The following is a 16,313-nucleotide window of genomic DNA, read 5'->3' as shown; positions in this document are numbered from 1 at the left end:
GTAAAATCAAATAAAAATCAAATGAAATAATAATAATAATAATTATATATATATATATATATATATATACACATATACACACACACATACTGTATATATATATATATATATATAATCCAGGATACTGTAAAACCAACATATTATAATTCCTGGTAACACTTATAATCTTTTAAGCTACTTAGTATACTTACTATTTACAGACAGCCATACGTTGATCTCTTTCATTCCCAGAACATTCTCAGCTTTACAAGTATAATATCCCTCATCTTTTTCATGGGAGCAGTTGATAATGGTGAGGTAGGAAAGGGTGCTGTTCTGCCAGATCGCATATTTTTCTCCTGGTTGGATTTCTAATTCAGGCTGGCTCAAATTATGTAACCAACTGATTTTAGCAGGTAGATTGGCACTATTTACAGAACAAGAAAGAGTCACATTCTCGCCTGAGAAACAGTTCCTCATAGGATGAGACTGCAGTATTGGAAGAGCTGGAACAGAATAAGCACATACACTCTTATTACATGTGGGGTTTAGATCTATGAAAGTTGACTGGAAAAAAAATCTTGTAAATCATAATTTGGGGTTAAAGGCAAACTTTAATGGAATAACTGCACTAAACTACAATATATTTAGACTTGTGACACTCCAAATCTGCTTTTAAAATTCATGATGTCCCAGATTCATTTATATATGTAAAAGACAATAGTTCTCAAACGTTTTCAGGCTGTGGCACACTGCAATGCAAATGTCTTTTGTGGCACACTTTTTGAAGTCCTCCCACTGTCACTTTCTTTACACTCCTCTATTATAATGTCTAACAAGACACATTCTCTCTAGGAATTACAAAAATGGGTCCTCCCTAGAAGCCCACTGGTATTTTGTGGGCTAGGCCGTGGACAGGACCAGCTGCTCTGTGGGCAGGGTCAGAGTGTATAGTAGGAGGGGCTGGGCAGAGCCTGCACAGGTTATTGGTGGCAAAATGATCACAGCTGGGAGGACACAATTATTATTATTGGTTATTTGTAGAGCGCCAACAGATTCCGCAACGCTAATTGTAAAGTATAGTCACTATGCTGAGGGGCTAGTGCCCCCCTTCCCCACTACCCCCAGCCATGCCCCTGAACATAGCCCCACAGCTATATTTGTGTCTATGCATTTCACATTATATCAAGTAATGGGGTGGGCAGTTTCCAAACAAGGCTAGAATTGGTGAACTAGATTTATTACTTTTTTGGCATCATGATAAAAATAATAAATTAACGCATTAGCCCATGTTAATTTCCTTTTTACTTTTAGTACACACTGTAAAACTCAAAGACAATTCCATAGCGTCCTACTACAGGGTGAAATCAGCCTTATCTGACCAGCAATTAAACCAGAGATTGTCACTATTTAGCAAATTAAACCTCACTCCCTTATGTGTGGTTATAGACAGAGTGCTTGTCTCTCCAGATACAGAAATGAGAGATCTCGCAGTGCTAGAGACCTCTGCCCTTTTTCTTTGATCATTCAGTGAGTTCAGCCTCTGTGAAGTCTGCATTACAATTTATCTCCAAGCAGCAGAATCTTTTATCACCAGGCCCTAATTGTTTAATGTAGGTTCAATTGTCAGATTCTTCAGAGTAAATCAGATAGTCTCTCTATAGGTTGAACTTAAAGGGACAGTCTACAATATAATTTTTATTGTTTTAAAAGATAGATAATCCCTTTATTAGCCATTCCCCAGTTTTGCATAACCAACACGGTTATGTTAATATACTTTTTACCTCTGTGATTACCTTGTATCTAAGCAGCCCCCTGATCACATGACTTTGTATTAATTATCTATTGACTTGCATTTAGCATTGTGTTGTGCCAACTCTTAAATAACTCCCCGGGCATGAACACATTGTTATCTATATGGCCCACATGAACTAGCAGTCTCCTCATTGTGAAAAGTAAATACAAAAGCATGTGATTAAGAGGCTGTCTGTAGAGTCTTTGAAACAGGCAGACATTTATAGGCTTAAATGTTATAAAGTATATTAATCTAACAATGTTAGTTGTGCAAAGCTGGGGAATGGGTAGTAAAGGCATTATCTATCTTTTTAAACAATAACAATTTTTGTGTAGACTGTCCCTTTAATGAACTTCTGTTTTCTTTCAACCTCATCATCTACTATATATAGTATTTAGGCTTCAATTATTTGGAATTGTACCATTTTCAGCAGATTTACACTGAGAAAACATGGGCTAAAATACGTACCATAAAAAGGAGCAACCAGGTAAATATAATTTGCACTGTTGCTCAATTTTAGATTCTCCCTTTTTCAAATAAGCAGAGAGGTTTGTATTTTCAAATCTCACACTAACAAAATGTAAATGTCACCCATCATCCAACACGATCATATTTTGTATTTACTATTCCCAATGACTTTGTAGATTGTAATAGTCTATGGACTCGTGACTGTCATATTCTGTACCAACCGCCTTTTTTTTTTTTTTTTTTTACAGTACAGAACTTAACCCCTTAACGACTCATGTCGTACAGGGTACGTCTTACACAAACTGGTCTTTAAAGACCAGCGACGTACCCTGTACGACGTAGGTGTTTAAAGCGTCTGGAAGCGATCCTGATCGCTTCCAGCTGCTTTCAAGGTATTGCCGTGATGCCTCGATATTGAGGCATCATGGCAATACCTTTTCTGGCACACCGATGCATCAGCCAGCGATGGTGCCGATCGTTGGTGGGTGGGAGCAGCTGCAGGGAGGAGGGTGGGTGGCCCATCGCTGGGAATCTTCTGCCGGATTAGTCCCCGGTGCGTGCGGGAGCGCGCACGGGGGCAGGGCTGCGTGAGCATGCATGTGCGCGCGCCCCCGCAATCTAAATTGTACGGTTGTGGTGGGAGCGGGTGGTGTTGTGGTGGGAGCGGGTGATGGGTTTTAAATTTGTATTTCTAAAAAGGGATCTGGGAGAGGGGGAGGGGTGTATTGAGGGGGGCCAGCTACACTACAGAAAAATAAAAAAATATATAAAAAAAATGCACAAAAGTTTTAAAAGTGGGTACTGGCAGACAGCTGTCAGTACCCAAAATGGCCCCAAATAGTAAGAGGGGGAGGATTAGAGAGCTGTTTGGGGGGGCTCAGGGAGGTTGGGTGCTAAGGGGGGATCCTACACAGCAGCATATGTAAATATGCTAAAAAAAATTAAAAAATTAAAAGATAGCTTTTATTTTAGTACTGGCAGAGTTTCTGCCAGTACTTAAGATGGCGGGGACAATTGTGGGGTGGGGGAGGGAAGAGAGCTGTTTGGGAGGGATCAGGGGGTGGGATGTGTCAGGTGGGAGGCTGATCTCTACACTAAAGCTAAAATTAACCCTGCAAGCTCCCTACAAGCTACCTAATTAATCCCTTCACTGCTAGCCATAATACACGTGTGATGCGCAATTAGCAGCATTCTCATTACCAAAAAGCAACTCCAAAGCCATATATGTCTGCTATTTCTGAACAAAGGGGATCCCAGAGAAGCATTTACAACCATTTATGCCATAATTGCACAAGTTGTTTGTAAATAATTTCAGTGACAAACCTAAAAAGTTTGTTAAAAAATTTGTGAAAAAGTGAACGATTTATTTTATTTGATCGCATTTGGCGGTGAAATGGGTGGCATGAAATATACCAAAATGGGCCTAGATCTATACTTTGGGATGTCTTCTAAAAAAAATATATACACGTCAAGGGATATTCAGGAATTCCTGAAAGATATCAGTCTTCCAATATAACTAGCGCTAATTTTGAAAAAAAGTGATTTGGAAATAGCAAAGTGCTACTTCTACTTATTGCCCTATAACTTGCAAAAAAAGCAAAGAAGATGTAAACATTGGGTATTTCTAAACTCAGGACAAAATTTAGAAACTATTTAGCATGGGTGTTTTTTGGTGGTTGTAGATGTGTAACAGATTTTGGGGGTCAAAGTTAGAAAAAGTGTGTTTTTTTCCATTTTTTCCTCATATTTTATAAAACTTTTTATAGTAAATTATAAGATATGATGAAAATAATGGTATCTTTAGAAAGTCCATTTAATGGCGAGAAAAACATTATATAATATGTGTGGGTACAGTAAATAAGTAAGAAGAAAATTACAGCTAAACACAAACACCGCAAAAATTAAAAAATAGCCCTGGTCCTTAAGGGAAAGAAAATGAAAAATGTCCTTGTCCTTAAGGGGTTAATTGCTGATGTATACCATGCACGCATAAAACTCTTCCAAAAAGAGAATATTCAATCTGAATATTTAATATTAACTTCAGTGACCCTTTAAGATAATATCAATATAATAATGCTTATTGTCTTCATGGGAATAAACTGTTTATTTAATATGCATAGAAGAATGTACAAAAGCATGGCTTATCTTGTTTAGACACAGTCAAAAAAGTATGTAGCTAATGTGGAGACCTGTATATTAATAGCTTATTTTCATGCCATATGTAGTAGATTGTAATGTGTTTCTTGTATATTTTACTACTTTAAATAGTTTTCGGAATAAAACATTTTTTCTATCAAACTCTAACGTGAAGTGGTGCTGTTTAAAAATATCTGATTTAAAGATTATTCGGTCTCCTTGTCTTATATTTCACCCCAAACTTTTGCCTCAATGGTTTTATCGGTTGGTTTGTTTGAGACAGCCATTTATGACCACATGCACTATGTGTATCTATTGTACTGTGCAGCAGGTATTTGAAATATGATACTGCTCTTCTAGCAATGAAAGATGCACATTGATTTTACGCCACCTACTTAGGCTGGCACAACAATAATTAGCTGTTGCTATCACCAGCCTACTTATTCTGCTAAGCAGATTGCACACAGACCTCATTATGTAGAAGGTCAACAGAAATATGTTTAAAGTGATGCTTTCTCTTGCAAGGCAAATTAAATCTGTGTCCACATCTAATCTGACATGGTTCACTGGAGTATTATACTTGGTGTACTGCTAGAATATTTTCCATGAAAATTAAGAGAATATTAATAAGATATTGAAAAGTAACACATTCCTAGGTGCGTATGTACTCTTCTAATGACTGTTAACTAACCTAACACACAATCAATCAATACAAGCAGATCATTTATTGTTTACAAGTAGTCTTAGTGCTGGTGAGTAGAACAGGAGATTATTCCCTGTTCCCAGGCAAATAGTAATGGTAACATGGACTAGTAAAAGTGTATTAGTTACTACATTTGACTAGCATTATACATACATGTAAATCACACTTACACAATTTATAGACAAATAAATGCCAACTCACTAAAGTCTAGGTACAGCTGATGTATATTTTGCAATGGAAGTTTTGGTTGGACCATAAAAGCATCAACAGAAGATAACTATCCCACTCTCACCTATCTGTAGTTGACAGGTGTTCTTTTCACTTCTGCCTTCAATTAGCAAGTTGTTTCCATGACATGCAAACTGCTGGCCGTCACTCAGTTGGGAATGTTCCACTGATACTATCAGAACCTCAGTATCATTGCTGGGAACGGTCTGATTTGTCAGTGCGTTACCATTATGTTCCCATTGCAACGTTGGAGCAGGATATCCACCCGCCCATTTACAAAAGAGGAACAGCTGGGAAAGGTCTGTAGAACTGTTTGCATAACAAGATATTTTAGAGGTAGGTGGATCTGAAAGTAAAAAAAATAGCAAATCAATATTTGAACTTTGTTCAGTCATTAGTCAATTTTGTGTAATTTATAAATGCAGGATGAAGACACCACAATAGAATTATACGCTGCCTGTACAAATTAAATGTCCTGTGCCACCAAGTGTACTTCTAATTGTATACTAACATTCTGATCAGTGAGTAAAGGGGACGCTCTAGTGGAAAAAGTCCATGTTGGAGCAGCAATAGTTTCTCTAACTGTACAGACCAGATTACAAGTGGAGCATAAAAATCCAAGTGTTATGGAGTATTAACATTAATGGCGCACAATCCATATATATATATATATATATATATATATATATATATATATACACACATACATATATATGTAGTAGTGTAACCTATGCTACAATATTCATGCTGATTACAGCAGATGTGTTCTTTCCCTCAGATAAAAGATTTGAGACCCGGCACTTATGTCAGATAACACTTGAGCACTAAGCTGATGGAGCCAATAATTCCACACAAGTAGTACACCTTCCATTTTTAGTTCACAATAGCAAATAATCAGCTAGATTACGAGTTTTGAGCGCTATAGGGATTTTACCTACCGCCACAAAAGCGGCATTATTTCACATCCCTATAGCGCTGCTATTACAAGTTTTAAAAAAGCAGGCTTGTGCGGGCGATATGGTTGCGTTGAGCTCCATACCGCACCGAAATCAAGCGCTGCTTAGACATGCTCGTGCACGATTTCTCCATAGACATCAATGGGGAGAGCCGGCAAAAAAAAGCCTAACGCCTGCGATCGTGGAATTAAAAGCTCTGTAACGCAGCCCCATTGAGGTCTATGGGGAAAGAAAAAGTTACGTTTAAACTAATAGTTATATTGTAGCTAGCTTACATTTTATTTTTATTTCACAGGTAAGTTGGTATTTATTTTAACTAGGTAGACTAGTTAGTAAATAGTTATTAACTATTTACTAACTACCTAGTTAAAATAAATACAAAGTTACCTGTGAAATAAAACTTAAACAAACACACAAGCAGTGCGCTCTATCATGTCCTCACCGCATATGGACAGCACTTCCGGTATTCGGCACACAGGAGAGTGGGGATGACATCACAGTCACATGAACCAGTAGGGAACAGTAGCGTGTCCGTCCTATACGCTAGACAAGTAGAGGATCCAATGCAAAAAGTAGTAGTTCCAATGCCGGTTAAAAGTAGAAAGTTCCTTTATTGTTATGCACATTAAAAACACCAACGAGCACAGTACAGTTTAGCTAAAGCACAGCACAAACCGACCAAGACTCAGATAAAATACAAATCAAAAGGGAGGAAAGCTGCGCTCCTTATGCAGCAGACATGTTTCGTGCTTGCCAAGCACTTGTTCACTGCTTAAAGGAGCAGCAGCTGCCTTCCACTTAAATAGGCTACAGCTGTGATGAAAATTTAAAGATATATAATGTCTAGATAAATTTAGAAATAATATATGATTATCTCTCTCTTGAAAAGTATACAAATTATATGAACATATAATCCAACCAAATATAAATAAGGAGATACAGTGAAACAGGTATACATATTAAATCACAAATAGCAATGGTAAAAGTAAACATTAGAAGGTTACCATTTAATGCTTGAAAAAGCTAAACTACCTAAGGAAGTAACCATTATTGCTAAATACCTATAATTTTGATATTTGTTCAAAATCTCTAATGTGTAATACTCAGATTTAATTACAATGTACCATTATGCATTCAATACATAAATTTGTTAGCAAATCGTTATCCCTATATACAAAGATCTATGTCTCTTCTAAAATTCAGACCATGGGGCATAGATGTATTTAGGGTGAATATCCAATAAACCTCTCTTAGATTAAGTTTATTCTGTCTATTACCACCTCTTCTCCATTGCGGGACATGATCAATACCCTGCAGGGATAGTAATGATGTATCAGAATTGTGAAAAGTCTTGAAATGTCTCGCAATGGGAGTGTCAGAGTCAGGATCCTCTATGGAACATACATGTTCCAAGAAACGATCTTTTAGGGGTCTTTTAGACCTCCCCACGTACTGTTTGAAACACCCCCTACATGTCAGGAGATAGATAGTATGGGTAGTAGCACATGTTATGCAGAACTTGATTTGGTGTACTTTTCCGGTACTAGTAGAGGTAAAAAATTCACCTTCATTGACAGATTCACAAGTTTTGCATATTCTGTGTCTACACTTGAAAAAGCCTTTTCTCTGTTTGAGCCAACATTCCTGTTTAGTTCTTGGTAGATCAGAGGGGGATACATAATTACCTATGGTTTTCCCTTTTTTAGAGATAAAGTGACAGCCTTCACTGACTATCCCTTTAAGGATTGGATCAGTGTGCAGAATTGGTAGCGATTCCTTAATTATTTCACAGATCTCATTATATTCAAGACTGTAAGTCGTGATAAATTTGGGTTTATCAGTTGTCAAATAATCTCTATTTTTATTTTTGTAATGTAGCAATGTGTCCCTTGGTATGGTGTCTACCACTTCTCGAGCTTTACTTAGTGTAGTCTCATTATATCCTCTCTCTTTCAGTCTCTGAGTTATAATATCTGCTTGCTTTTTATAATTATTTTCATTTGTACAGTTTCTCGTGGCCCGAATATATTGGCCTTTAGGAATTCCCAAATGGGTGTGTCTTGGGTGACAGGAGTTGAAATCCAGAATAGTATTTCCTGCCGTCACCTTTCTATACAGGTCAGTTTCTATAGTCCCTGTATCTACATTGCCAAAAATGGTAATGTCCAAAAAATCAATTTTGTCTGAACTTTGTTCACCCGTCAATCTGATGTTATGATCATTGTCATTAAGGTAAGTACAAAATTCTTCTACTGTGCTATCTGCACAGTCCAAGATAAATATAAGATCATCTATATATCTGGCAAAAAATATAATGTTATGCCTATAGGGGTTTCTATCCCCAAAGACGTGGAAAAGCTCCCACCATCCCATAAAGAGATTGGCGTAACAGGGGGCAAATTTGGCCCCCATGGCAGTTCCACGTCTCTGGAGATAGAAACCCCCATCGAACATAAAAAAATTGTGAGACAGAAGATATTCAATGGAGTTTAACAAAAACTGTTTAGTGGCTGGGTTGAAGTTACTCTTATTATTTAGGAAATAATCTATTGCCTGTAGTCCCTTAACGTGCGTGATCGAAGTATATAAAGAAGCCACATCCAACACTAGAAATCTATATTTAGATTTCCATTCCACCTTTTCCAATTTTAACAGTAAAGAGGTGGTGTCCTGTATGAAGCTGGGTAATGACTTAACAATAGGTTGTAAAAAACTGTCAACCAAATCAGAAAGGGGTTCGTTCAAGGAACTAATGCCAGCTATAATAGGACGCCCTGGGGGGGTTAACAATATCTTTGTGTATCTTGGGAAGATAATGATATATAGGAGTAACTGGATGTTCAGGAACCAACATATCTTTAGTGGCCTCAGTTATGATGTTATTGTATCTGGCATATGAAACCAGACCTACCAATTCTTTCTTAAAACTAGATGTAGGGTTATCCTTTAACTTAATATATACTTCCCTATCCTTTAACTGGCTATTAGCTTCCTTAATATAGTTGGCCCTATCCAGGACCACCACATTACCACCCTTATCAGAAGGTCTTATAGTGATGGTGTCATTCTGATTCAATTTGTTTAAGGCAGCTCTTTCCTTAAAGGACAAATTCATTTTACTACATTTAGGTGTACTATTCAGTGTCCTAAGTTTATCCTCAACCACCTTCTGAAAAATCTCCACAGCACTAGATCTGGAATGTACAGGGTAAAACTCACTTTTTTTCTTGAATTTACTTAGGTTGATATTACCTTCTACTATCTGACCCTCTGTGTCCACAGCATTATCATTTAAAAGTTCCTGCAAATCAGTAACACAACAGATGTCAGAAAAAGTCATATCATCTTGATTAACAGTATTCCCCATTTGTGTATTCACCAAATTACTGGTTCCTTCTTGTGCCCCCTCAGCATTAATAAAATGTTTACGCAAAATTAATTTGCGCACAAATTTATTGATATCCACAATTGTGTTGAACAGATTAAAATGCTGAGAGGGGACATAATTCAACCCTTTAGATAATACTCTTTGTTCTACTGCAGTAAGATGTACACTAGACAAATTCAAAACATTATTGTCTTTTACACATATTTCTTTTTTCGATTTCCTGCTCTGGTTTTGTAATAATTTGACTGTTTCTATGAGGTCTCTTCTATCCTCTCCTCTCTCTCTTTGTCTACAGTCTGTTTTTTTGCCTTTCCCCCTTTTGCCTCTATGTATGTTTTCTTCTTTACTGCTGGGAGAGTCTCTCGCTGGTCGTTTTTTGAGGCACTAGTAGATGGCATTTCTTGTGGGGTCTGTAGAACAGTGGGAATGGGTTCCTCAATATAATTATCACCATCAGAAGACTCTATTTCATACTCTGTATCAGTATCAGAGAAAGTGACCTGTTTTTTAGACTTATTCTTTTTGTTTTTTTGCCATCTCCTTCTCTTTTTTAGGTCTCCATTTTCATAGGAATCCCATCTATAAACAGAGTGATGGTCATAATCATGTTTGTCCCTAAGGATTTTTCCAGACTTAAATTCCCAAAGCTCCTGACGAAAAGTTTGCACGTTTTTTTCAAATTGTTTATCATATAATTTAAATTCTGGGTCTTTTTGAACTGCTTTTAGTTTTTCCTGAATGTCTTTGATCTCTAACAATAGATCTACCCTTTGTTTCTGTTTATATTTGATGAGTAGGTCAATTAAGGCAAATGAGCATGTGTCCAATATAATATTCCATTTCGTCATAAAGTCAATATCAGTCACTTTGAAAGATGGGAACTTTCTGATACGTAATCCTCTAGGGATATGTTTATTATTTTTGTATATTAGGAAAGTCTTAATGTCCAATTCCAATTTTAAATCCCTTTTCCTCAGAGCATCAATTTCATAAAAAAGGCTGTCAATGGTATATACCACTTCCTCCTCAATATCATATTGCGTGACAGTCTCTTCAAAATTAGTTAGGACATAAGACTCCTCTTCACTGTTATCCATATTCAGTAGGAATTTGGCGTGTATATAAAATTTTAACTGGTCAAATGGTCAATTGTAACAGAGTGCTGTGCAAAAGTGCATATGTAGAAGCTTGTAGTACCACAAACGTATGTGCGAAAGTGCAGCTGAGCATATATACAAAAGCTTGTAGTATCAAAAGCGTTTAGGAACATAAACTCACCCACCTCATCTTCAGCCAATGTAACCCTGGTATGTGCTGTCCTTCTATGTGAGGATCCTTCCAGAAAGGCAGCTACCGCTATTCGAACGGCAAAGTAGAGACATAAACAAACACACAAGCAGTGCGCTCTATCATGTCCTCACCGCATATGGACAGCACTTCCGGTATTCGGCACACAGGAGAGTGGGGATGACATCACAGTCACATGACTCCTTAGGTAGTTTAGCTTTTTCAAGCATTAAATGGTAACCTTCTAATGTTTACTTTTACCATTGCTATTTGTGATTTAATATGTATACCTGTTTCACTGTATCTCCTTATTTATATTTGGTTGGATTATATGTTCATATAATTTGTATACTTTTCAAGAGGGAGATAATCATATATTATTTCTAAATTTATCTAGACATTATATATCTTTAAATTTTCATCACAGCTGTAGCCTATTTAAGTGGAAGGCAGCTGCTGCTCCTTTAAGCAGTGAACAAGTGCTTGGCAAGCACGAAACATGTCTGCTGCATAAGGAGCGCAGCTTTCCTCCCTTTTGATTTGTATTTTATCTGAGTCTTGGTCGGTTTGTGCTGTGCTTTAGCTAAACTGTACTGTGCTCGTTGGTGTTTTTAATGTGCATAACAATAAAGGAACTTTCTACTTTTAACCGGCATTGGAACTACTACTTTTTGCATTGGATCCTCTACTTGTCTAGCGTATAGGACGGATACGCTACTGTTCCCTACTGGTTCATGTGACTGTGATGTCATCCCCAATCTCCTGTGTGCCGAATACCGGAAGTGCTGTCCATATGCAGTGAGGACATGATAGAGCGCACTGCTTGTGTGTTTGTTTATGTCTCTACTTTGCCGTTCGAATAGCGGTAGCTGCCTTTCACAGAGGGTCAGATAGTAGAAGGTAATATCAACCTAAGTAAATTCAAGAAAAAGAGTTTTACCCTGTACATTCCAGATCTAGTGCTGTGAAGATTTTTCAGAAGGTGGTTGAGGATAAACTTAGGACACTGAATAGTACACCTAAATGTAGTAAAATGAATTTGTCCTTTAAGGAAAGAGCTGCCTTAAACAAATTGAATCAGAATGACACCATCACTATAAGACCTTCTGATAAGGGAGGTAATGTGGTGGTCCTGGATAGGGCCAACTATATTAAGGAAGCTAATAGCCAGTTAAAGGATAGGGAAGTATATATTAAGTTAAAGGATAACCCTACATCTAATTTTAAGAAAGAATTGGTAGGTCTGGTTTCATATGCCAGATACAATAACATCATAACTGAGGCCACTAAAGATATGTTGGTTCCTGAACATCCAGTTACTCCTATATATCATTATCTTCCCAAGATACACAAAGATATTGTTAACCCCCCAGGGCGTCCTATTATAGCTGGCATTAGTTCCTTGAACAAACCCCTTTCTGATTTGGTCGACAGTTTTTTACAACCTATTGTTAAGTCATTACCCAGCTTCATACAGGACACCACCTCTTTACTGTTAAAATTGGAAAAGGTGGAATAGAAATCTAAATATAGATTTCTAGTGTTGGATGTGGCTTCTTTATATACTTCGATCACGCACGTTAAGGGACTACAGGCAATAGATTATTTCCTAAATAATAAGAGTAACTTCAACCCAGCAACTAAACAGTTTTTGTTAAACTCCATTGAATATCTTCTGTCTCACAATTTTTTTATGTTCGATGGGGGTTTCTATCTCCAGAGACGTGGAACTGCCATGGGGGCCAAATTTGCCCCCTGTTACGCCAATCTCTTTATGGGATGGTGGGAGCTTTTCCACGTCTTTGGGGATAGAAACCCCTATAGGCATAACATTATATTTTTTGCCAGATATATAGATGATCTTATATTTATCTTGGACTGTGCAGATAGCACAGTAGAAGAATTTTGTACTTACCTTAATGACAATGATCATAACATCAGATTGACGGGTGAACAAAGTTCAGACAAAATTGATATTTTGGACATTACCATTTTTGGCAATGTAGATACAGGGACTATAGAAACTGACCTGTATAGAAAGGTGACGGCAGGAAATACTATTCTGGATTTCAACTCCTGTCACCCAAGACACACCCTTTTGGGAATTCCTAAAGGCCAATATATTCGGGCCAAGAGAAACTGTACAAATGAAAATAATTATAAAAAGCAAGCAGATATTATAACTCAGAGACTGAAAGAGAGAGGATATAATGAGACTACACTAAGTAAAGCTCGAGAAGAGGTAGACACCATACCAAGGGACACATTGCTACATTACAAAAACAAAAATAAAAATAAAAATAGAGATTATTTGACAACTGATAAACCCAAATTTATCACGACTTACAGTCTTGAATATAATAAGATCAGTGAAATAATTAATGAATCGCTACCAATTCTGCACACTGATCCAATCCTTAAAGGGATAGTCAGTGAAGGCTGTCACTTTATCTCTAAAAAAGGGAAAACCATAGGTAATTATGTATCCCCCTCTGATCTACCAAGAACTAAACAGGAATGTTGGCTCAAACAGAGAAAAGGCTTTTTCAAGTGTAGACACAGAATATGCAAAACTTGTGAATCTGTCAATGAAGGTGAATTTTTTTACCTCTACTAGTACCGGAAAAGTACACCAAATCAAGTTCTGCATAACATGTGCTACTACCCATACTATCTATCTCCTGACATGTAGGGGGTGTTTCAAACAGTACGTGGGGAGGTCTAAAAGACCCCTAAAAGATCGTTTCTTGGAACATGTATGTTCCATAGAGGATCCTGACTCTGACACTCCCATTGCGAGACATTTCAAGACTTTTCACAATTCTGATACATCATTACTATCCCTGCAGGGTATTGATCATGTCCCGCAATGGAGAAGAGGTGGTAATAGACAGAATAAACTTAATCTAAGAGAGGTTTATTGGATATTCACCCTTAATACATCTATGCCCCATGGTCTGAATTTTAGAAGAGACATAGATCTTTGTATATAGGGATAACGATTTGCTAACAAATTTATGTATTGAATGCATAATGGTACATTGTAATTAAATCTGAGTATTACACATTAGAGGTTTTGAACAAATATCAAAATTATAGGTATTTAGCAATAATGGTTACTTCCTTAGGTAGTTTAGCTTTTTCAAGCATTAAATGGTAACCTTCTAATGTTTACTTTTACCATTGCTATTTGTGATTTAATATGTATACCTGTTTCACTGTATCTCCTTATTTATATTTGGTTGGATTATATGTTCATATAATTTGTATACTTTTCAAGAGGGAGATAATCATATATTATTTCTAAATTTATCTAGACATTATATATCTTTAAATTTTCATCACAGCTGTAGCCTATTTAAGTGGAAGGCAGCTGCTGCTCCTTTAAGCAGTGAACAAGTGCTTGGCAAGCACGAAACATGTCTGCTGCATAAGGAGTGCAGCTTTCCTCCCTTTTGATTTGTATTTTATCTGAGTCTTGGTCGGTTTGTGCTGTGCTTTAGCTAAACTGTACTGTGCTCGTTGGTGTTTTTAATGTGCATAACAATAAAGGAACTTTCTACTTTTAACCGGCATTGGAACTACTACTTTTTGCATTGAAATAAAAAACTTAACCTGCCTTACACTAAAACCAAACATTACAAAAAAAATCAAACACTAAAATTACTAAAAATAAAAATAACTAAATTACATAAAAAGACAAACACTAAATTACAAAAAATAAGAAACTAATTATGAAAAATAAAAAATTAATTACACCTAATCTAATAGCCCTATCAAAATAAAAAAGCCCCCCAAAATAGAAAGAACTCTAGCCTACAATGTTTATTTATTTATAAAATATTTTACCAGGAAGGATACATTGAGATTTCTCTCGTTTTCAAGTATGTCCTGGTAAACTACAAATGGGCCTTAAAAGGGCCTTTTGTGGGGCATTGCCCCAAAGATAACAGCTCTTTTACCTGTAAAAAAAAAATACAAACAGTAAAACCTATCACCCCCACAACTAACCCCCCAAATAAAATAACTAACTAAAAAAACTAAACTCCCCATTGCCCTGAAAAGGGCATTTGTATTGGCATTGCCCTTAAAAGGGCATTTAGCTCTTTTACATGCTCAGACCCTAAACTAAAAAAAAAACCCACCCAAAAAAACATAACACTAACCCCCGATGATCCACTTACAGTTCTTGAAGTCCCACTTGAAGGATCCATCCAGCCGGCGAATTCATCATCCATGTGGCAAGAAGTCTTCATTCAAGCGGCCTCTTCCATCTTCATCCAGCCGGCAAAGTCCTCATCCAGATGGCAAGAAGTCTTCATCCAGACGGCATCTTCTATATTCATCCATCCGGCGCGGAGCGGGTCCATCTTGAAGACATCCGGCGCGGAGCATCCTTTTCATAGAGTCGCCACCGTAAACTAGAACCTCTCATAGGATGAGAGCTCAATCCTATTGGCTGATTGGAAAAGCCAATAGGATTTTAGCAGCTCTAATCCTATTTGCTGATTAAAATCTTTCAGCCCATAGGAATGCAAGGGTCGCCATCTTGGATGACATCACTTGCATTGAAGTTCCAGTGTTCGGCGGAGACCGCATGAAGAGGATGCTCCGTGCCGGATGTCTTCAGGATGGATGATTTCGCCGGCTGGATGAAGATGGAAGAGGCCGTCTGGATGAAGACTTCTTGCCACATAAATGATGAATTTGCCGGCTGAATGGATCCTTCAAGTGGGACTTCAAGAACTGTAAGTGGATCGTCAGGGGTGTCAGGAATCAGACTGAGACGAGAAGTGCAAAAATAATCACACCTTTATTAATGACAAAAAATAATAAAAAGTCCACAAGTCAAATAACAAGCCAGGAGTCAAAACCAGAGCTGGTAGTCAGACTAGCCGAGTCAGGAGCCAAAGCGAATAGTCAGACGAGCCGGAATCAGGAACAAGGAAAACAGCAGTGTCAGGAACAAGCCAGGGATCAGGAACCAGGAAGGACGTCAGGCAGCCAGGTTGTAACGTTTCACCAACCAATTCTATGATAAGTGATGTTTAAATGTATAATGATAGTTTGTATCTATTTGTTACTACTTCATTCACATTTAACTTTGTGAGGAAGTTAAACCCAAATAGCAGATATTGGATGGAATGTGTAAACTTTAGATTGAGACACAAAATCACAATGAGTAAAGTTGTGTAACGTTTTTAGTGTATCAGCTTTAACTACTTCGGTAGTATTGTAAAGAAAACTCTCATTCAGAATCTGTGGAAATTCAAAGTGTAAGTAGCAACAGTATCGGATTAGATAAATATGAACACAGTTTATATAAGTACTTGGCTGTTGATACAATTGTTACCAAATAGAAATACTTGCGGT

The 16,313-nt window shown here is 37.2% G+C and overlaps 1 protein-coding gene across 1 annotated transcript in view; it reads right to left on the bottom strand.

Moving 5' to 3' along the window:
- Positions 1-16,313, bottom strand: part of VSIG10 (V-set and immunoglobulin domain containing 10) — a 188,114-nt gene that overhangs the window by 52,287 nt on the left and 119,514 nt on the right. The window contains exons 4-5 of the mRNA XM_053701681.1: positions 5,374-5,655; positions 192-485 (exon numbers count right to left, since the gene is read on the bottom strand). Coding sequence (XP_053557656.1) covers positions 192-485; positions 5,374-5,655 — 576 coding nt within the window. The remainder of the gene's footprint in view (positions 1-191; positions 486-5,373; positions 5,656-16,313) is intronic.

The sequence above is a fragment of the Bombina bombina genome, chromosome 2 (genome assembly GCF_027579735.1).
Source record: "Bombina bombina isolate aBomBom1 chromosome 2, aBomBom1.pri, whole genome shotgun sequence".
Classification (NCBI taxonomy): domain Eukaryota; kingdom Metazoa; phylum Chordata; class Amphibia; order Anura; family Bombinatoridae; genus Bombina; species Bombina bombina.
Note: the sequence above shows the minus strand (reverse complement) of the source record. Positions and strands in the feature narration are given on the sequence as shown.